Source organism: Notamacropus eugenii, chromosome 2, assembly GCF_028372415.1.
Source record: "Notamacropus eugenii isolate mMacEug1 chromosome 2, mMacEug1.pri_v2, whole genome shotgun sequence".
Taxonomy (NCBI): Eukaryota; Metazoa; Chordata; class Mammalia; order Diprotodontia; family Macropodidae; genus Notamacropus; species Notamacropus eugenii.
The window spans coordinates 36,353,188-36,375,645 of record NC_092873.1 but is presented as its reverse complement, the minus strand read 5'-3'; the positions used below and the strand labels follow the sequence as shown (position 1 = coordinate 36,375,645).

Here is a 22,458-nt window from a genome sequence, read left to right as displayed (position 1 = left end):
TTATTATTAGGATCAAATGAGAGAATGGAAACAAAAGGACTTTGAAAAGTATAAAATTTTATAGGAATTCATTACTTTCATTAGACCAGGTTAGAGCCTCCAGCATTTACAGGTACTCAGACATGAAGGGGCAGTAGTTAGGGGATATTCTCTATGGCCTATCTTCTGGATGGGGTGGTACTTGGGGTGCGGTGGCTTGAGGTTTTGTTCAGAATATTTGAGACTTGACCCCAGGGAGCCTCACTCCTAAGGCCAAGGTTGAGATATGCCTAGGGAGATAAGAGGGTGATATAGGATAGGCAGATAGCCCAAGGGGACAGCCAACTAGCCCGAGAAGCCTTAAGCCCTTGGGAATAACCCTTCTTAATTCCTCACTGGCTCTTGAAGAAGGTGGGTCTGGGGGGGTTAATGTAGGTCTTTGGGGCCAGACACAGCACTAATCCCCTATTAAAACTTGAAAGGGGCCGGGGCACTTCCTGGATAAACTCATTAACTTTTATGGGGTAATAAATGGATCCTATTAAAATCTCATTCTCACTGTGCTTGGCCAGCTTAACCTCTCAGATCCAGGCAACCAGGAAAGGTGCAGGAGGATAGGGGTGGGGAGGGATGGGGAGTAAGGAAAGTGTCCCCCACTCTCAGTCTCCCCGTGCTCACCTCTCTAGCCTTGCCTTCCTGTCCCCAGCTTCCTGGAACAAGTGCTTGGACTTGGAGAAGACCTCAACTCCTGGCTTGCCCAGCTCAGCCCAGCAGTACCAGGGAAACTAAACAATGGATCAGCAGTGGAGGGAGGGGCCCACCTCCACCACTTACTAGCCACATGGCCTTTTCCAGAAAAAGTCATTTAAACTCTCTAGTTTTTTCTCTACAAAATGAGGAGAGTCATGGAGGTAAATAGGTGGCACAGTGGACAAAAGATGTGGCATGGAGTCAGGAGGACCTGAGTTCAAATGTGGCCTCACACTTACTAGCTGTGACCCTGGGCAAGTCACTTAACTCTATTTACTTTAGTTTCCTCATCTATCAAATGAGCTGAGAAGGAAATGACAAACTACTCCAGCATCTTTGTCAAGAAAATCCCAAATGAGATCACCCCAAGATTCAGACATGACTGAAACAACTGAACAACCAGGGTTGAGAAAGATTAAATGACTTTCCCAAGGACCCATAGCTAGGAAGTGTCTGAGACAGGATTTGAACCCAGGATGTTGACATCCACTTCCCATTCCAAGTCCATAGGGCCTCCCAAAGTTCTAAAGCTCCAGAGCTGTTCCTCCATTCCCATTCCCAACCCCTCCAGGAGAGGTTGAGGGTGCATCGGGTGCAGTGAAGAGGAAAACTGAGGCTGACGGTCATACAAGTAGTATGAGGCAGAGCTAAGATCTCTTAGGTCTTCTGATTCTAAATTCCTGCATCCTGTCCTCATCCCAAATTCACAGTCCATTCCATCGCCCCACAGTCTCAAAGAATCCTAGGACTTAGAACTTAGAGAACATTCTAACCCAACCCTGTCATGTTACAGTTGAGGATAAAGGACTTATCCAAGGTCATACAAGCCTCCTGTCCTGACCCAAGGGGGAAGCTTCCATTATCACCCCCTGACTCTCCCTCTCTCTTTCTTTCTCTCAACTCAACCCTGACAAGTGACATACATAACAGTGATGGTGTGTTTACAGAAGCCCTGGAGGAGAACATGGGGAGGAAGGAGAGAATGGGGCCACGCAGGTGTGGAAGGGCTTCTCTTTGTGGGGGGGTTGGATGAGGCCAACCCCCTGCCCCTGTGGTGCGTCACTCCCCAGGAGTGCCTGCTGCTGGGTTGGACGGGGGGAGAGAAGCGGTATATGGAGGGGGGCCCCCGAGAACCCGAGCAGGGAGGCAAGGAGAGCGAATTCACCAGGGAGGCATCCTGAATGGCTCATTAGCACTGATGAAAGCCTTTTTTCATTTAGTCTAAATACTTTAAACGGGCTCCCTCCCGTTAGTTATTTGCATAGCTTAAGCGCTAATGCAGAAGGAGGGCCAGTCTGGGAGGAGAGGGCGCTTGGACCAAAAGGAAGCTGGGAGCTCTTTGGGGGTCTGACCCCCACCCCCACAAACCTCCCAGGACTCCGGGGGGTGGGGTGGGGAGACACGTCCCCTCACTGGAACTGGAGATCCATCCAGAGGAGACCCAGGAGGGCAAGGCTGGGGTAGGAACACAATCCCCACCCCCGCATTCAGACAACAAGCAGAGACTATGCAAATGAACACCCAAATTGGCAGGTTTGTTTTTGTTTTTGAATAGACAGGCTTGTCTGTAGCCAGACTGCAGCATTCTCCTCGAGTATCACAGTCCGGGGGGTTATCTCAGGTGAATGGGCTGGCCAGGATTTCTGGAGCACCTAGGCGAGGTTCAGGAAGGGTTTTACCATATGCCAGGTTTAGCACTCCACTCTGGGGTTCCAAACTCAAGTGTGGTGGTCAACTGGCAAGTATTCACAGATCACCTGCTGTGTGGCAGGCCCAGGGCCCGAGCCTGGGGATGGAAAGAAAGGCAGAAACACAGACCTAGGCCTCAGGGGGCTTACACTCTAATGGGAGAGATAGTGCTTCAGGAACTAAATACATACAAGATATATATACAAGTGGAAGATACTCTCTAAGGGAAGGGACTGGTAATGATGGGAGACCTAAAAGGGTCTAGTAAAGATGGTGGGATTTGAGGTGAGTCTTGAAGGAGGCCAAGGAAGCTTGGAGGCCCTGGAGAAGGCTAGAACGGGTTGGCCCCATCTCTATATCCTCTGAGACCCAGTGCTGGTGCCTGGGAGGTTCCCCATGCTTGTCAGCAGTATCCCTCCCCACCCCCTAGCTAAGGCAAGGACTGAGAAGTCAGGCTTCATGGGGTCATGGAAATCACATTCAAAATTACAAAGAAGACACTGAGGTGAGAAGTTCGTAAGCCTGGGGCCTAGAAAAGCTGGAGCAGAGGAATCCCAGTCAGAGTCAGAGTATATGGGTTCAAATCCCAGTTCTGATCATACCTGTGGCACCTGGAACCACCTCTGGACCTCAATTCCCTTATCTGTAAAATGGGAGAAGAGATAGAGGATTGGACTATATTATCTCTAAGGTTCCTTTTGGGTCTAAATTCTTGGATCTGGCTTAAAAAAAGAAAGACCAAAGAAAGGGGGGAAAGTTGGATCATACCCACAGAGAATAGTGGGTACCATCCTCCCCAATCACCTAGACCCACAACCTCACTCTCATTTACCCCACATATCCGATCTGCTGCCAAGGCTTATCATTTCTAGCCTCACCACATCCTCCTCTATTAATCTCCTTTCCTATAGCACTACCCTCCACTCTGAGGCAGACTCTTACCAGCTCACAGAAGGAGGAGAGATGAAGATGAGGGACAGACATTTCAAGTGCCTATACATACATACATATATACATGCATACACACATACATATATATATACATACATATGTATATCCTCTTGATCTTCATAACAAACTATTAGGTAGATACCATTATTATCCCCACTTTCTAGATGTGGAAACTGAGGCTGACAGGTTAATCGACTTGTCTAGGGTGACATAGTTAGTGTCTGAGGTGGGATTAGAACTCAGGTCTTCCTTATTCCAATCCAGTGCTCCATCCCCAATACCACCTAGCTGTCTCATAGAAACATTTATTAATGTGCCAAGCACTATGCTAAATTCTGGGAGTACAAGTAAAAAATTGAGATAGCCCATATCCTTAAGGAGCTTGCATTCTACAGAGAAAGGAAGAACATAAAAAAAACATATAAACTTCATGCTCTGGTCATGGCACACAGAAAAGTCAGAGGGTATTTGGTCAGGGAAAGCAACAGCACCTATGGCAAAGCCTAGAGGACCTTGAGAGCGATTGCTGAGTAAATGTCCCCCTACCAAGAGAAGAGTGGATTTCAGGGTCAGAGTGGAGAGGGAATCTATGGTATTTCCAGCAGAGGTATCCAGCAGCCTCTAGCTGGCAGGTCAAGGTTCACACTGGGCAGTCATCCGAGATTCAATTATTGAGGCATATAAGGGGCACAAATACCAAGGAATTTGTACATTATTCTTCAAATGAGCTTACAGTTCAGAATGGGCTTTGCCTTCTCCTTCTTCCCCTTCCTTCTTCTTCCACCCCCAGATTGACACCCAAGATTGACTCTGAGCTCACACTTGTCTAGGGCCATACCCACTCAGTGAACCCTAATTTCCTTTTTTCCTGGGCAGTCTAATGCCTTCTAGGGAGGCTGAGGGCCTAGACCTTCAACTCTCCTCCACTTCTCTCTAGTATTGTTCAACCTTCCACTTTCCCTCTCTTGCCAACTAGTCCTCTAAACCTTCAAATCCTATGCCCACAAGTTGGTGCTAGTCAACCTACAGTTCATGGAGGAGACACCTTATCCCAGAATCTAAGCATGAAGGAGAAAGTGTTTACTACATACTAGGCACTATGCTAAGAGATGGAGAGACAAGATAAAAAGTAAGACAGCCCCTGCCCATGAGGGGCTTATGTTCTACTCAGGGAGAAATAACTCATCTAGTCAGTGGGCACCAAGAAAGGAATTTGGGTCAGAGGAGCCACAGGGATGATGAGCAGCTGTGTAAGACAATTGACTGATATGCCTTTTCTAGAAGCAAGAGTAGTCGATTTGATTACAATGCTCAAGAGCATGAAGTAGAGGAAGCAGCTGGGAAGACCACAGAAGGCTTGATACATTGAGCTCTTGACCCAACCTTCCCCTGATGGCCAGCATCTTTCCTCCTTTTCATGGCTGCATCCTGGAGAAAGTTGTCTACAATCTTGAACGCTCTCTTCTCTTTATCTTTTCATGACATTACTTCTCTGTTCTCCTCCTATTCAACTGATCATTCAGCTTATTTGTTGGATCTTCCTCTAATTTCTGCCCACTAGTCATGAGTGTCTACCAAAGGTCTTCCCTGGATTCTTTTTTTTTCTCCCTCTATACCAGTGGCGTCAAACTCAAACAGAAATGGAACCACTAAACCTTCCATAAAGAACCCTGAGGGTGCAGATTGCCTTAGGAAACCACATATTAACAGTATCTGTGTCTTGTTGCATTTCTTCTTATTTTGTTAACTACTTCCTAATTCCATTTTACTCTGGCTCAGCCTCCCTGCAGAAGTTGTACACTACATGCAGTGACACCTCTGATCTGTACTATCTCATCTGTGATCTCATCACACTCCCAAGTATCTAATCAACATCTCTATGCAGCTGATTCTCAGATTTGTTGATTCAGACTCTGCTGTCCTCCAACCTGGAATCAGCGACTGCCCATTGGACGACTGGATGATCTATCAACATCTTAATCACAACATATCCAAAAAGGAATTCATTAGCCTTCCCTTCAAACCCTCTCCTCTTCTGAACTTTTCATTACTATTGAGGGCACTGCCATCATCCCAATCACCCAGGCTCACAGTCTTGGCACTCCTCACTCTCACTCACTCCACGAAGCCAATCTGTTGCCAAGTTTTATCATTTCAACCTTCACAATATATCTCTCATATAGGTCCCCTTCTTTCCTGTGACACAGTTTCCATTCATTACCTTATATCTGGACTATTTCAAAAGCCTCTTGGCCAGTCTCCTTGTCTCAAACCTCTCCCCACTGCATCCCATCCTTCACTCTGCTGTCAAAGTGATTTTCCTAAAGCACAACCCTAACCATGTCACTGCCCTCCCTACCCCATCCAGTTCCCATTCCCTCCAGGATTGAATCTAAAACCTGGCCCCTTCATACTTTTCCAGTCTTCTTACACTTGACTTTCTTCTGTTTGCATTAACATCCAATGCTGGCCTCCTTCCAGCTACCCACATAGGACATCCTATCTCCTCCCTCCATGTCTGTTCTGGAGATCCTCCATGCCTAAGACATTCTCCTGCCTCACCTCAGCCATCTTCCCTAGCTGCCTTCAAAACTCACCTCAAATCTCACCTTCTTCAAAAGGCTTTTCCTGATCTCTCCTGCTGGTCCCTTCCCTCTGACACTACCTTCTTTTACACTGTATATTATCTTGTGCAGTTGATTGCATGTTGTCTCTTCCATTAGAATATAAGCTCCTTCAAGTCAGGGACTAGATTTTTGCTTTTTCTTTGTATCCCCAGGGCTTGGCACCGTGCCTCCATGTCAGTAGCCTCTTAATAAATGTATGTTAACTATATCAAATTGCTTGCCTTCTCAAAGGGAGGGGGAGAATTTGGAACTCAAAAATATTTAAAAGAATGTTAAAAATTGTTTTTTCACATAACTGTGGAAGAAATAAAAATTGAAAGAAGAAAAGAAAAATGTATGTTGATGATGAGGATGATGATGAAGAAGGTCTCACCAGTCAGCACAGCCTGGCTGTAGGGCATGAGTTACAAAGCTTCTGCAATTCCTGGTCCCTGGAGCTCTGTGGACAGCTTGGCAAATGGCCAAAGTGAAAAGGATTTGGAAGGAATCTCTCAGGCTGTCTCTTCCTACTTCCTCAGTAGGATCAAGCACTTTGACCATGAACACAGAGACACTGGGGCATGGGGTAGAAGAGTAGTGCTAATGGTTCCTCTTCACACCAAGTAAAGGCATCTTTAATTGTGTCCTTTCTATCCCCATTTCCCTGGACTCCTCCCCGCAATTCCTAGAGAAATACGGTGTCTAGCCAAGATTACCTTAATGTCTCAAAGCAGTAGGTGGTAACAGAACTGAGACTTGGAAACAGCTGATTGCCAAATCAATTTACTTGTTTGATATGCTATCTCGATCCCATTTAACCGAGGACTCATTCCTTCCTTCCCCCACCCTCCTCCCAAAGTAATCAGTGCAATTGGCATGAACAGAGGTGTCTCTTTGCTTCTGTGCCACCACACAGTCCCTGACCTTGCTGGGGACTGGAGGGAGGGGAACATCAGGGACAAGGATCCAGGTGGGGAGCCCCTCTAGGAGAGGCAGAGACTGCTGGTCAAGCTGTATGATGCCAGATTGGCCAACAGGCAACAGTTAGTCTGTGCCTCTTGGTGAGAAAAAGGGGCATCTTTCTGCATTGGATTATGGGAGTATAGACCGGATTGTAGAGCTGCAGAAGCTGCTGAGTCTCTCCTTTTGTAGATGAGAAAAATTGAGGCACAGAGTGGTCAAGTCATTTTCCCAGAGTTGCATGGTTAGTGAGTATCTTGGTGGGGAGGGGGAATTCAAAGCCAGCTCATCCTGACTCAAGTCCAATGCCATATCTACTACAGCATTTCTTCTCCCTCTAGGGTCATCCCATCTCAGGGACCCCTTATCCACCTAGCTATGTGGCAAAGATCACCACATATATGAATGTAAGAGAATATTACTGAACTGTAAGAAATGGAGAAAGGTATGTGTTCCCAAAAACCTGGGAACACTTATATGAACAGATGCCAAGTGAAGTGAGCAGAACCGGAAGAACAAATTATATAATAGCAATATCCTAAAGGCAAATAGCTTTGAAAGACTGATCCGTGCAATAACCAATCGTGATTTCAGAAGGCTGATGAAAAAGCGTGCTACCTGATAGAGAGGCAGTAGACTTAGTATGCAGAATGAAACATAGGTTATTTGGTCATGGCCAAAACAAGAATTTGTCTTGCTTGCTTATTATAATATATATATATATATATATATATATACACATATACATATATAGTATTGTGTATTGCATATATTTGAGTATATTTATATGTTTGTTTTATGTATTTTGTGTGTATCTGTTTTTCTTTGTTTTTAAAAGGGTTTTGTTTTTCTTTTTTTTAATAGTGGGGAGAGATGGGGAGAGAGAAACTCGATTTCTATTCATTGAAAAAATTAAATTTAATTATTTTTTAAAATTTAACTAATTTTTTAAAAAGCCACCACAATATTTAGCATGCAGGAGACATGCATGACTGTTGAGACAGATAGGTTTGTGCACTACCAATGAGTCACTGGGCATAGCACCCCAAACCCAGGATGCCAGCCAGCCAACAATCTTCACCTGCAGAGATGTAGGTGAAGGCCTGAAACCCAGAAGCACCATCTGTTGTCTTACTTCTTGGATACTGAGGAGAGAGAAAGGACACTAGCATACCATCTGCTCTTGGAGGTGACACGTGAAGGCCAAGCCATGGCATATTGTCAAGCTGTGCTTCTGCCAGACGACATATATCCACTTGTTCCACCTGTGATCTTAAGGGGCTAATGCATCCTCAGAGTCTGGGGGCACCTCGGCACCTCTTTGTTCAGAAAGTCAGGTATCCATGTCACTGTCTCCCTTCATCCTTCCTTCCCCCACCCCAACCCAGTCTGCCAAATCCTTCTTGGTTCTCACTTCTCGGAGCTCCCAGTCTCCAGGAACGTCAGCACTGTCGTCCTCTCGAGAACAGAACACGCGCCATCTGTCCAACCCATCTCCCCTCTCTCCTTGCCTGCCAATTCACAGGGTGGGTGCGAGTCTGCCCAAGGACTGGCGGCCCCACTTCCAGACAAGCAGAGGACCTGATCATCTCCTTTCAAATCCCCTCCATTCTCTTGCTTTGCTTCTATTTTCCTGCCTGTCATCTCATTAGCTATTCGTGGAACCGTTCTGAAATACTCCCAGATCAAAAATCTCTTTGCTTCCTCATGTGTGGGTAGGTCTGGGTAACTGGCAGTATCTGCATCTGACACAAAGGGACCCTTGAGTCTGAAGGTCCCTGATCCCAAGAAGCTCATTTTCGCTGACCTCACCCCTCACCCTCCTCTTGTGACTGGTCTGCAAGAAAAAGAATCTTGAGGGTCCTAGTAGACCATGAGTTTGACAGCAATCACTCAAAATAACATAGCAATTAAATCATCCAGGAAAAGTGATACTAGAGGTAGTAGAAGTTTTTAATCATATTTTTAGCAGGAGGAAACATCATTGGATCACTGGATCCTAACTAGAGTCTTAGACAACTCCAAGTATGACCTCCAAGGAACTTTTCCCAATCCTAGGGTCTTCCCTCTGTTAATTATCTCCAATTTCTATATTTCTTCTATAGTTTGTTTGTTCATAGCTGTTTGCATGCTGTCTTCTCCATTAGGCTTTGAACTTCTTAAGAGAAGGGACTATTTTTTGCCTTTGTTTGTATATCCCCAGTGCCTGGTACATATAAACAATTTATAAATGCCTATTGGTTGACTAGGATCAGTTAGGAGGCACAGTGGGTGGAGTGATGGTCTTGGAACCAGAAAGACTCATCTTCCTGAGTTCAAATCCAGCCTCAGACACTTACTAGCTATGTGATCCTGGGCAAATCACTTCACCCTGTTTGCCTCAGTTTCCTCACCTGTTAGATGAGATAGAAAAGGAAACAGCAAGCCACTCTAGACTCTTTGCCAAGAAAATCCCAGATGGGGTCACAAAGAGTCAGACGCAACTGAAATGACTGAACAACAAATAAATATCTGACGAACTCATGTTTGCACCTTCAGCTTAATAAATGTTTGCCAACTGACTGATTGACTGACTGACTCACAGGGCCCTGGACAGGTCACTTGACCCCTGAATTTCATTTCATGGCAACCCTACAACTCAAGGAGGGTAAGAAGAATACAGGGAGAGAACAAGTGAGATACATGGAAGTGGGGATATGTTGGCAAATATTTAACAACCGGCTTTGGGATGCGGTGGGAGGGGGTAAGAATGTATGCATGACACACTTTTAAACTGACTTTGCATTATTAATGTTTTTTCTGTCACTTTCTCAAGTCTAGACAATGAACAATAAATCAAGTCCTGGCTTCTGGTTAGCGGATTTCTGAGATGTAAATGTTCACCCTGGATATTTAACCGTTTGCTCTCCCAAGCTGTACAAGCTAGTTCTAGTGCACCACTGAATGGGAGTAATGAAACATTTGAAAAAAAGGACCCTCTGAGGGGAAAGGGAAATAAACTTGTCTTAATGTGGACCTGAAAAGAAAAACTGTGCAGAATACAAAGGATGAGTTTGCTAAGGGCCATAATTCATTGGCCTCTAAAGGGGCAGAAAATGAATTAAAATATGACTTAAGATTGAAGTTCTAATAGGAAGTGTGGGAAAGAGAAATAGGGTGGGATCAGGAAGCCCAGGCTCTAGTCTCAACCAGGGGAAGCTAGGTGGCACCATAGTGCACAGAGCACCAGACCTGAAGTCAGGACAACTCATCTTCCTAAGTTCAAATCCAGCCTCAGACACTTACTAGCTGTATGACCCTGAGCAAGTCACTTAACCCTGTTTGCCTCAGTTTACTCATCTGCAAAATGAGCTGGAGAAGGGAATAGCAACCACTCCAGTATCTTTGTCAAGAAAACCCCAAATGGGGTCACAAAAGAGTCACCACAACTGAAAAACAACTCAACAAAACTCACCTTAATAATAATAATACATGGGCAACTATGGCACAGTGGCTAGAGTGCTGCGCCTGAAGTCAGAACTATTCATTTTCCTGAATTCAAATCCTGCCTCAGACTGTTGTGTGACCCTGGGCAAGTCACTTAACCCTATTTGCCTTGGTTTTCTCATCTGTAAAATGAACTAGAGAAAAAAATGGCAAACCACTCCAGTGTCATTGCCAAGAAAACCCCAAATGGGGTCATGGAGAGTAGAATATGACTGAAAAACTACTCAACAACAGTAAAGATCCTTTCTAGAGGAACTTCAACTAAAATTTGCCTCACACACTAGATGTGTGACCCTGGGTAAGTCATCTAACCAATAATGCCTCAGTTTCCTCAACTGTAAAACAAGGTTGTTTGGATAAGATGGTTGTAACACAAAGGAAAGAGCCCTGGATTTAGAGGCAAAGGACCAATCAGGCAATCAACAAGTGTCTATTAAGCAAAAGTGAGACAGTCCTTGCCCTCAAGGATCTTGGGTTCAAATCATAGTTCTGCTCCCTAACTGGATGGCCCTTGGACAACTCATTTGATATCTTTAGGTCTTTTTCTAGGTTTTTTTCTAATCTGGAAACAGAGAAGGGTGTTCTAATAAATGATCTCTAAAAATCTCTTTCAGCTCTGATAATGAGAGCTTACATTTATATATGTCTTGCCCAGGTTTGGAAATGGTTTTCTGTCCATTATTTTATGTGACCCTCACAACAACCCTATAGAGAGAGTTATTGCTACCATCATTTTACCCATGAGTAAACTGAGGCTCAGAGAAGTGAGTGAATCACCCTATGTCCCACAGCCAGTAAGCTTCAGAGGTCTTCTTGACCCTAAGACTGGAGGTCTATCCACTAGGGAAGGCAGAGGAAGTTTGCTCACTAGTAAAATCCCAGATCTGAGGTCACTCTCCCTTTCCCATAGTGGCTGGCACATAATAGGTGCTTAATAAAGGATAGTTGATGGACTGATTGATGCTTACCTACATTCTGCATCATGAGCCTCAAAACCCTAACCCTAAATGCCTCAAAACCCATGGAAATGTGAGCTGTCATTACTTTCTTTTCAGGAGTGTCCTCTGCAATCCAGAACCCAAGCAGTGCAGAGGCAGACAGTGAGCTCACAGTGGCCCCTACGCCTGAACAGCCTGAGGGAGGGGTCCACTTTGTTAGCACAGCCCCGACCCTGAAACTACTCAACCATCACCCGCTGCTGGAGGAGTTTCTACAGGATGCCCAGGCCAAGGAAGAAGAGCTGAAGCCAGTGCCCTTCCTGACCCGAGGGGCCGTCCCCTTCCAGCCTGATGCACCCACACTCTTCATCCCTAGCCCTCTGGCCCATCTGACCCACCAAGATGACCGCCCCATCTTTACCAATCCCACCCCAGCCATGGCTCCTGGACCCGCGTACACCCTGGGGAGGAATGGGGTTCAGAGTCCAGAACCTGCATGGCCCACTCTCCCCATTACAGTGGCTCCTCCACCAGGGCCAGGAGTAGCTGTGCCATCCTTGGCCCAGGCTGAAGTGCCCGTAACAGCACCTCCCCGAAGTGCATGGATGGTGACCCATGACATGCCCATGGACTTGGCCCAGCCATGGGTCCCAGAGGTCATGCCCCCTCAGGCCAGAGAACCAGGGGTGGGGATCCCTGCTGCCACTACTGCTTCGGGGGACGATGAGGAGACCACCACCACCACCATCATCACAACGACCACCATCACCACTGTGCAGCCACCAGGTCAGGAGCCCCCCTGGGAGTAGGCTGGGCCTCCTTAGAAAAGGATTTCCCAGGACCCATCCCTTAGACAAGGCCAGCGGCTTCCACACAAAAGCTAGGCAGATTCCTATAACTGGTACTAGAAGAGTGAGGGAAGGGGAATAAAAATTGGTGCAGCACCTCTACGTGCTAAGCACTGTTATAAGCACTTTATAAATATTATCTAATCTGATCCTCACTGCAACCTGGTGAGATAGGTGCTATTATGATCCCCATTTTACAGTTGAGGAAACAGTTGAGGACTTACCCAGGGTCATAGCTAGTAAGTCTCTGAGGTCAGATTTGAACTCAGGTTTTCCTGACTCCAGACTCAGCACTCTATCTACTGCACCCTCTAGCTGCCACTATTAGAAGCAAAGCATCTTGGTAGCCAAACACACTAGGTAATTGTGAGAGTCCCTTGAGATGACAGGTGCCCCAACTACAGGGGTTTGTTCATAATAGACAATTCATGAATAATTGCTAAGAGAAAGTACAAGTGATTCTGGTATAAAGAGACTGTTCAAATCCTGCCTTGAACAATTACTACCTAAGTGACCTTGGGTAAGTTGTACTCCCTCAGCCTCTGTTTCCTCCCCTGTACAATGAGGGTTTGGACCAGATGACCTCTGGGGTACTTTCTAACTTTAGACTTAAGATAAAAGTGGTGGTGGTGGTAGTAGTCATGATGGAGGTGATGATGGTGTCATGATTCAATCTCATAGGGAAGGCCTGAGGCATAGTAGGGGCAAGCCTCCAGGATCTGCACCTACTGTTCCATTTCTCCTCTAGGGGATCCCCATAGGCTACTGGCCAAAGGCCAAGGTACCCTTTGACTAGTAATGGCCATCGGCAGCAAGATGGCCCTTTCCAGTGGCAGTGACCTGACCTGAAAGTAGGAAAGCCCAGGAGACAGGAGCAGGCTGGTTTTTCTGGGAGGTGATAGAGGAGAGAGGGAGACACCAAGCCCACTTACAACATTATCACTGATAAAACCTCACAAGAAGATCAGGGTAACAGTGGATTTTTTTTTGTTTCCGCCTGGTACATAGCTCCTTGTAGCTGGAATTTCACAAGGCTTCAGGGCTCTCTGAACTCTCCAGAAGGACCCGGTTCATCGTATGACAACAGCCTGGATTGTTTCTACTATATTACCGTGTATCCTGGCTATGGGGTAGAAATTAAGGTGAGTGAAGGTCCTTGAAGCACTAAAAAGGCCAGGAAGGGTGACACAAGTATTTATAGGACTATGTGCTAGGCACTATTTGTCCTAAGCACTTGACAAATATTATCTCGTGTGATCCTCACAACAACGTTAAAAGGTGGATGCTTTTATGATCCCCATTTTACAGTAGAGGAAACTGAGACAGTCAACAACTCAGTGACTTGTCTAGGGTCACAGTGCTAGTAAGTGTCTGATGTGGGTGATATTGGATTTTAACTCGTCCTCCTGAGTTCAAGGCAAGCTTTCTAGCCACTGCAGTACCTGGTTATCCTCTCAAGAAAGCTGGGGTCAAGGAATGAGACAAAACACTGGAAGCCAAGAAGACAGACAGTGTCAAACTCAAATATATAGAAACAGGAGCCACTATTCCATATATAAAGATCCTGTGCTACATATCGGCTTGGTTTTAAAATGTCATGTTATGGATGGTTTATTGTATTTTTATTTAGTTAGTTAACTATTTCCCAACAACATTTTAAACTGGTTCTGTTAAGGAGTATTGTGGGTGTGAGTTTGACATATGTGGTATAAAGAGCAAAAGAGTATTGACCATGGAATCAAGAGACCTGGATTCTGATCCCCACCTTGATACTTCCTAGCTGTGTGACCCTGGGCAAATCTTTCTGCCTCAGTTTTCTCATCTGCAAAATGATGGGGTGAGAGTCAATGACCTCTGAGGTTGCTTCCAGCTTTGGAGCCGTGATCCTATGGCCTCTGTGAGCCTCAGTTCTCTGGTCTATAAAACAGCAATTAACACCAAACTTTCTACTTCACAAAGGGAGGTTGTTTGGTGGATGAGAGTAGGTAGAAAGAAAGAACTTGAAAATCAGTAAAGCCCTATATGTAGAGGAAGGCAGTTAGATATGGCACTAAGATCATTGGGCCCAAAGTCAAGGGACTTGGGTTGGAGACTCTCCTTCACAACTTACAGGTTGTGTCGCCTTGGCCCACTCACTTCACTAATGGGAACCTCTGTTGTCCCAGGTAAGAGCTCTCGGCCCTATCACTCTCTGATTTTACTTTAGAGTCTATGTTCCTCTTCCCCACTTACCAGTCAAAGAATCATAGAATCATAAGTCTAGCACTGGAAAGGACCTTAGCACTCATAAGGTCCAGCCTTCTCCTTTAACAAAGGAGGAAAATGAGATGGAGTTGAACTAATTTGACCAAGGTCACCTTGGCAGTCAATGGCAACACTAGGATTTGAACCCAGGCCCTCCAACTCCCATGTCCTTTCCACTGGTCCATGCTGCCTCAACCCTGGCACCACCACATCTTTGCCTGTTTGATGACCAATGCCAAGCAGCTTAATCTCCAAAACCTCAGTTTTCTCAACTGTAAAATGAAGAGGCTGAAATAGAGGACTCTTCCATCTCTAGAATCTACAGTCCCATGATGCCTCTGCTTTGAGAACAAGACAGATTTCTATTCATTCATCTTCAAGGGGCCAAATCCCAATGCCTCAAGATATAGTGTACTGAGAATATGGGTACCTGAGGCCAAAGAGGCATAGCCAAGGTGGCTAAAATATAGCTTTAAAAAAGAGGTCAAGTTAGGATCTTGGTAGGAATTGGGAAGGCCAGCCAAGACAGTCAGGCCTAACCCTGGGCTTCGGCCATGATATTTATCACCCCCTCTCCCATTGATCATAGGTCACTCCTCTTCTGAGGCCAGGTCCCTCAATTCTGTTGCTGTTGCCTGAGAGGGTAATTAGTAGCAAGGGTTACCCAGACACCCCTCCCACCATACGCCATTAGCACTCAGTGCCGCTCAATTAATGTAATTAATGTAAAATCATCACCTAATGAGAGGTGGCACCGGCTGTGTTTCTCTAGGTGAAACAAGCCAGCTGCAAGTGTGGGGGAGGGGACAGCTGGTAGGTCTCTGGACCAGCACCCCTTCTCCTTCCTCCTTAATACCCCATCCACAAATGGGCATACTTTGAGGCATATTCCTGCCCCATTAGGTCCTGGACAGAAAGAGAAGCACTAGAGTCTGTTCCAAAAGCAGATAGAGACATTGGGTTCTAACCACTACTGTATTCTCCCCTCCCTATCTCCTGTGCCATGGGTATGGTGAGTCCCCCTTTAAGTGGTATAGATGTCTGTACTTTTGCATGTGTGTGAGTGTGTGTTATACATTTTTTGTCAGAATGCAAAAGCTGTTACCAAGCAACAAAATTAAGAATTGCACATCCCCCAGACTGGTATTTCTAAAATGCCAAGCAGAAGCCCACTCCCCCAGCCCTCCCTCTCCTTCCTTCCTCCCCTTCCTCTGTTGAGGAGTCAACAGAAAGACAGTCATGAGACTGTACAGTTGGGACTGCAGAGGGCCCTTCTCAGAAGGGAGTAGGTTAATAGGTTGAGGACAGGGTACTGAGAAACAAGGTGAGAATTAGAACAGGGTTATTGAGTGGCACAATATGTGGAGGTGACCACTTGTGTGACCTTGGTTGAGCAAGTCCCTCTGAGCCTCAGTTTCCTAATCTGTAAAATGAGGAGAGTTCCACAGATTTCCCCAGACTGGAATGGGGGGGGGGGGCGCGGAGTATCCAGGATGCAGAAAGGTGAAGAATCCCTGTTTTAGATGGCATCTCTACTAGTAAATCCCACAGTCCCTGGATTACTCCAGTCAGGGAGGGAGGTTCATTACTACAGGCAGCAGGAAGTTGAGGTTAGGAAGCCCAGTGGTGGATAGGACATAGGCACCAGTCTATGAAGTGTGCTAAAAAAAAATGACTCATTTCATTTATATTCAGGAAGACTGGACTTGGCTCCTCTCCCCTTTCACACACACCCTTCGGAGTACAAGGTTGGGAGAGGAAGGGCTTTTTGCGAAACCTCCTCCCCCCTTTTTCTTTTTTTCTTCACCCCATCAAGACTGCCAGGGATTGTCTACCTGTATTATCTCTCCTGATAATAGAACACAAAATGACATAACCTCTCATAAAGAATACGTGACTGGGAGTCTGAAGGATGGGATTAAATCCCATTTCTGCCACAAACTAGCTACATGACCTTGGGTAAGTCACAATTTCTCAAAGGCAATGAAGACAATAAATTATAAAACAATTTTACAGTGTTTTGCACTGGCAAAATTTTCTGGGAGATTTCTATACTAATGAAATCATGGGTCCAGAACAGTAATATGATAATTATTATAAATCATATTTCTATAACGTCAGTAAGCCTTATGGAAAAGCTGCTCAAGTTGTCATGCCAGTCAGCACCAGAATGAACAAGTGTCAGACGTGTAACAGAGATGGGGTGGCCAGACCTTCGACCCAAAAGAGAAGCACACTCCAGGCTGGGAAGGGAACTTTCTCTCCTCAGTAGTATCTGTGCTTACTTCATCATCCACCAGTCATTCTCCTAGAAAGATCCAGGGGGAGTGTGTAGCCCTGTCGGGGCTATTGAAAATGTGTCAACACATGTATAACCCATATTAAATTGATTGCCTTCTCAATGGGGGAGGGGAGAGAATTTGGAACTCAAAATTTAAAAAAAAAGAATAAAAATTTTGCATATAATTGGAATAAATATTTTTAAAATCTGAAAGTTCCTTGAAAGAGGACAGGAATGACAAGCAGACAGGGCACCCCTCTTGCAGGGAAACTGCCATGAGAAAAGGAATGAGACAAAGGGCTCCCAAGACCTTAATCTCTTGAAGGTTACTTAAAGCTCTCCCTCTCTGAACCAGGAAGTACTTCCAAAGTACTTGCCCCACTTGAAAAAAAAAATCCTCCTTAAGTATCTCTCATTTTATAGCAGGATTGCAGCCCCAGTTAGTATCCCCTCCTTCATTGTTGGGGTACAACCTCTGGGAACCCAGCCTCTTGGGAGTTATAGTCAACAACTGCCTCCTACTCCCTCTCCTACTTTATTTTCTGACTGGTAGGTGGTATGTATATATAGAATGAGTATAATGGATAGAACTGGCCCCAGAGTCAGGAAGACCTGGGTTCAAGTCTGTTTCTGACATGTACTGACTTTGTACCCCTGAGCAGGTAACAACCTCCCAATGGCCCAGGCAGACCTCTAAGATGATAAGTTACAGAGGAGGTGGCCAGTTGCATTGGTAGAGGGAGTTTCCGCATTAGGAGTTCCCTCATTAGGAGTTCCCTGTGTTAATAAAAATCATACATCTAATATGAAAAAAGAGAGAGACACAGAAAGAAACAGAGACAGAGAGAGAGAAGAGAGGACCTTAAAGATCATTTAATCCAACCATTTCATTTTACAGAATGTGAAACTGAAACCAAGAGAAGGGAAATGGCCCAAAAGAGGTAATAAATAAATGAGCTGGGATCTGAACCCAGAATTCCTTGTTTCCTGCCCCCTATTATTTGTACTTCAACACATCTAAACATCTCCCTCCTCAGTTTTGTCACCTCAAATCTTTCCATCCCTAGACCTAGGCAGACCTTTGAGGGCACCTGCCCCCCCAAGAACCTTGGGCAACCTTGATGGTACCTACAGTTCCCCACTGTCTTTTGAAGAATTGGCACCAAGATGGTAAGAGATGGAAGCCATGGGGCCTCCATGCATGGATAGTGTTGAACCCACAGGCTGCCGGAAACTCTTTGGTCATAATTAGTAAGGAAATCAGATTCTCTCCAGACAGGAAGGCATGAGGGTATCATCTTGGCATATTAGCAAAGCTTCTTTCCTAAGGCAAGAAACAAGAGCCCAGACCCATAAGTTTCTGGTGGGTACTATGGCTTGTTGGGTGAACACCAGCCCTCAACATCATCCAGTGCCAGGCCCCATCTCATTTCCCTTAGCAGAGGGCAGCCAGTTGACACCCCTTACCCCATGATCATGATTTCCCCTTTAGAGGCTATAGTTCCATCTGCATGCCAGGGCCAGGTGCCCACCCCCTCCTCATGCTTGGCATTCCAAAAACGTGCTCAATGCCGGCTCTCTTCCTCTACTTGGCTGGGTTGTGAGGCCATCTGGCAGCCTGGATGCAGCTGCCCAGATCTCTCTACCCTCCCACCCTTTTCCCTCTTGGCTATGTTTGCCCCCACATACTGCAGGTGGTACCATTGGCATGCTGTGTTCATGTGCTAGGAGGGATGCCAGCTGGATGCTAGGATCTATCTTAGCCCATCCTGTGGAAAAAGGCCTCCCTCTAACCCACAGTTCACAACATCATGGGTCTAGCACTGGAATGGACCTCAGAGATCATGTAGTCAACCTTGTCATTTCACAAATAAGGAAACTAAGGTCCAGGAAAATTGAAGTACCATCGTAGGTCTAGAAATGGAGAAGGCTTGGAAGGATCTCGGGCACAAACCTCTCATTTTACAGATGAAGAAACCAAGGCCCAGAGAAATGAAGCAATTTGCCCAAGGTCACACAAGAAAAAATGTCAGAAGTGGGATTTGAACCACCCAGTCCCTCTGATTACAGAGCTGATCCTCTTTCCCCCTTCCTATCCTATCTTCCAACCCATCATTGATGACTCTTTGAGTCCACCAGCCAATCAGTTCTAAATCCTCCTAATCATCTAGTTTATGTCTCTTGGATTGTATGAGAAACTCCAGGAGGAACTTGCTGAAATCCTGATTCTCCTGTTCTGAGAATGGAAATGGGGTTAGTCTGGCATGTCCTGGTGATACTGCCTTGAAGACACAGGTTCCCAGGGAGCTGAAAGTGAGACAAAGTAAATCTGTCCATCCTGGTAGAATACCTACCCTCCTACCTCCCACCCACCCCCATCCACCTTTCCCAGGGATCCTGGTTCTCTTCTCATCTACTCAGCCAAAGAAACCTTTCCAAGAGCCCCTTCCCCTTAAAGAGAGCAGTGGCCCCAATCTTGGTGAAATGTTGGTCTCTCCCCAGACCCCATGCCCACCTTCCTCCCCCCCACCTGGCTTCTATAGCTATGAGGTGACTGCATTGCTAATCCAAGGTTGAAAGGTTTTGAAAAGGCACAAAGTACAGTAGGAAACATGTTAGACATGGAGTCTGGCAAGTTTCAGGTTCAAATCCCACCTTTAACACTAACTATGTGACCAGGAAAAAGTCCTTTAATCCTCTCTGAGCCTTAGCATCCCCATCTGTAAAATGGATATAATGATACCTGTAATAATAACAATAGCTAAAACTGATATAATGCTTGAAGGTTTGCGATGTGTTATGCATGTGTTATCTCATCTGTTCCCTACAACAACCTTGGGAGGAAGGGATTACTGTAATCCCCATTTTACAAATGAGAAAACTGAGGTTAAGAAAGAACGAGGTCAAGAGGCTGAGAAAGAGCAAATAACTCACCCAGGGTCTCACAGCTCCTGCCCTTATATAAGGACAGGAAATGGACTCCTATCTCCCTGACTCCTTGGCCAGCTCTCTAACCACTGTCCCTCCTAGACTTCTTTTCCCTCACTGTGTTGCTGGGCAGATCATTGTATTATAAATTTCTTGAGGGTAGGGACCATGTGGGCTTTGCCTTATCTCCAGCTCCTAGGAACAGTACTTTCCAAGCACACAGCAGGTGCTTAATTTAATACTAGTTAAATCAAATTGAATTCTTCATGAATGAGGTGATGTATGGAAAGCATTAAATGCTAGGTATCAATATTATTTTTAGCTGAGATCCCAGCTCTGAACCAGGGTGCTGTCCTCTGGAGCACAGGAGAGGAACTGTCCATGGTCTCTCCTTGTATCCTCTGCACTTAACACAGAAGCAATGTTAACTGATTGGACCGCTAGGTGGAGCCATAGTGCACAGAGTGCCTGGTTTCAGTACAAAACCAGCCTCAGACACTTACCAGTTGTGTGAGCCTGGGCAAGTCATTTAACCTTTGTAGGCTTCAGTTTCTTCATCTGCAAAACGGGCAAAATAAGAAAAGTGCTTAGTACTGGCACATAGTAGGTGCTCTATAAATATTACCTGCTATTATCATTGATGGATGAATGGATGGATTATTGGAGCAGGCACAAATCAGGAGATGTGACCTTGCCCTAACTTGCCTCTGTTTCCTGACATGGTTCTGCTCACAGGAAAGAAAAGTCTCCCAAGAAAGATATCCATAGAAATTCAATTCAATTCATCAAGCATTCATTAAACACCTACTATGGGATTCCAAGCTCATAGAGCTAGAACTAGAAAAAACCTGGAAGCCCTCAAGTCCAACTCTCCCCTTTTATATATGCGGAAAATGAAACCCAGAGAGGTTAAGCGAACCACTCGACTTCCCACAGGAAGTAAAAGTGCCAGAAAAGAAATTCTAACCCAGATCCTTTGACTCCTATGCACTTTCCCACAGTACCAGGCTTCCCCTCATGTTTCAAGAAGGCACTGAAGACAAAATTTCAATCATCCAGACCCTCAACGATTTTAGATTCTGCTGAGCAACAGATCCAGAATCAAAAGCCCTGGGTTCAAATCTTGACTTTGCCATTTAGTACTTTTATGGTCTTGACTAAATTTCTTCAGTTATCTTGTCCTCAGTTTCCTCCTCTGTAAAATGAGGAAGTTGACCTTTTGTTGGGGTCCCCAAGACCCCAGACCCAAGGCTCTTGTCCAGCAAGAGACCTTGACCCTGTGAGTAATGAATGAGGCAGGAGGCAGGATGGCAATCAACTCCGTTTATTCCAGCTAGCTCACATACATAGTCTTGATTACGTAAACATACCTAAGCATATACAATGAACCTATCACCTAACAATCTTCCTTATATGGATGTCTTATCCACCACGCACTCAGAACTGTACCCAGAACTGCCACGTTGTCAACAAGGGCGAGACCCTTCCTCCTAGCGCCATCTTGTTCCACCCCTACTGACAAACCTCTAGTTTACCTAGGCAGGCTCTCAGTGTGGCATCCAGAGATGGGCAGGGGTTGGCTCTAATTCATCCCATTACAACCTTTCAGCTTTCTGAGCCTGTGAGATGGATGACAATCCATCTCAGTATCTGCCTCATCCTACCAAACAAGGACAATGAGCTGTGGGTCACAGGGCACCAAAAACAATCTCTCAGGCCTAAGCAGATCTTAAGGAAACAGAAAGGGTCCCCCTTTCCCTCCCAAGAGAACCCCAGAATCCTGAGAAAGGCTGGGGGACCAAAACACAGAGAGTAAAGACCTAGGGAGGATGGTCTCAGCCCTACCCTGTTGCCATAACAACTCATTGAGGCTGACTTGCTAATCTCTAACCCAGCACAGTTCTGAGGTGGTGCAGAGGATGCCCTTGCTTCCTCCTTCTCTCCCCATCTTCTCTCCCCCCCCCCCCGCATCTGTTCCCAGGATGGGCAGCCACCTCGTCTGGGGCTCCGAGATGGCCAAGCCCTGAGCAGAGCTGACATTTCAATCTGTCTCTGGAGCATTTCAGACTGCTGTAAATTGCCTCAAGACTTCATCGAAGCCCCATCTTCCACACTCCCTCCTCCCCACCTCCCCCAACCCCTTCAGGCTCAGCTCTCTGACCAAGTGACAGAATTCAGGCCAGCAAAGTGACAGGCATAGTCAGGGAGGTAAGCCCCGACCAGGGCAAGACTTAAGCCTGTCCCATAAAAGGAAGGTCCTACCTACAGTCCTATATATGTGAAAGAAAAGGTCCCAGGGCCTGGTCTGGTGTCATCTTTTGTCTTCTGGGAGACTCTATTACAACTCCTTACCTGCAGCATTGTCCCCACCAAGAGCTAATGATGATGGATTCGCACAAAATCAGAACCAGAGACAGAAGAGAATTCCAAGGCCATGTAGTCCAACCCACACATTTTACAAAGGAAGATGCTAAAGCCTAGAAAATGGCAATGATTTGTCCAAAATCACAGAGGAAAGAAAGATTCAACCCCTCTGACTCCAGATTCAAATTCTATTCTAATGCACCATGTTATCTCCTGATGATAGAGGTGCCAACTTGGCAGCTCCTAAGCATCACTTCATCTGCTGAGGCTGCCAGCCTTGGGGAAGCCAATCATTATCTCCTGAGAAAGAAGTGACTCAGTTCCCCTCAGGACCACTGACATCTAGGAGCCAGGGTAGAGTCCATGGAGAATTCCAGCAGAAAAGAGGAATGAGGACCAAGAAGAATCAAGCTGTAGCTCAGGGGAAAGATGCT

General features: G+C 45.8%; 1 protein-coding gene across 1 annotated transcript in view; it reads left to right on the top strand.

Annotated features, from left to right (window-relative positions):
- SEZ6 (seizure related 6 homolog) overlaps positions 1–22,458 on the top strand; it is a 55,956-nt gene that overhangs the window by 7,288 nt on the left and 26,210 nt on the right. Inside the window, exons 3-6 of the mRNA XM_072637972.1 lie at positions 686–752; positions 1,800–1,875; positions 11,477–12,145; positions 13,216–13,349. Coding sequence (XP_072494073.1) covers positions 686–752; positions 1,800–1,875; positions 11,477–12,145; positions 13,216–13,349 — 946 coding nt within the window. The remainder of the gene's footprint in view (positions 1–685; positions 753–1,799; positions 1,876–11,476; positions 12,146–13,215; positions 13,350–22,458) is intronic.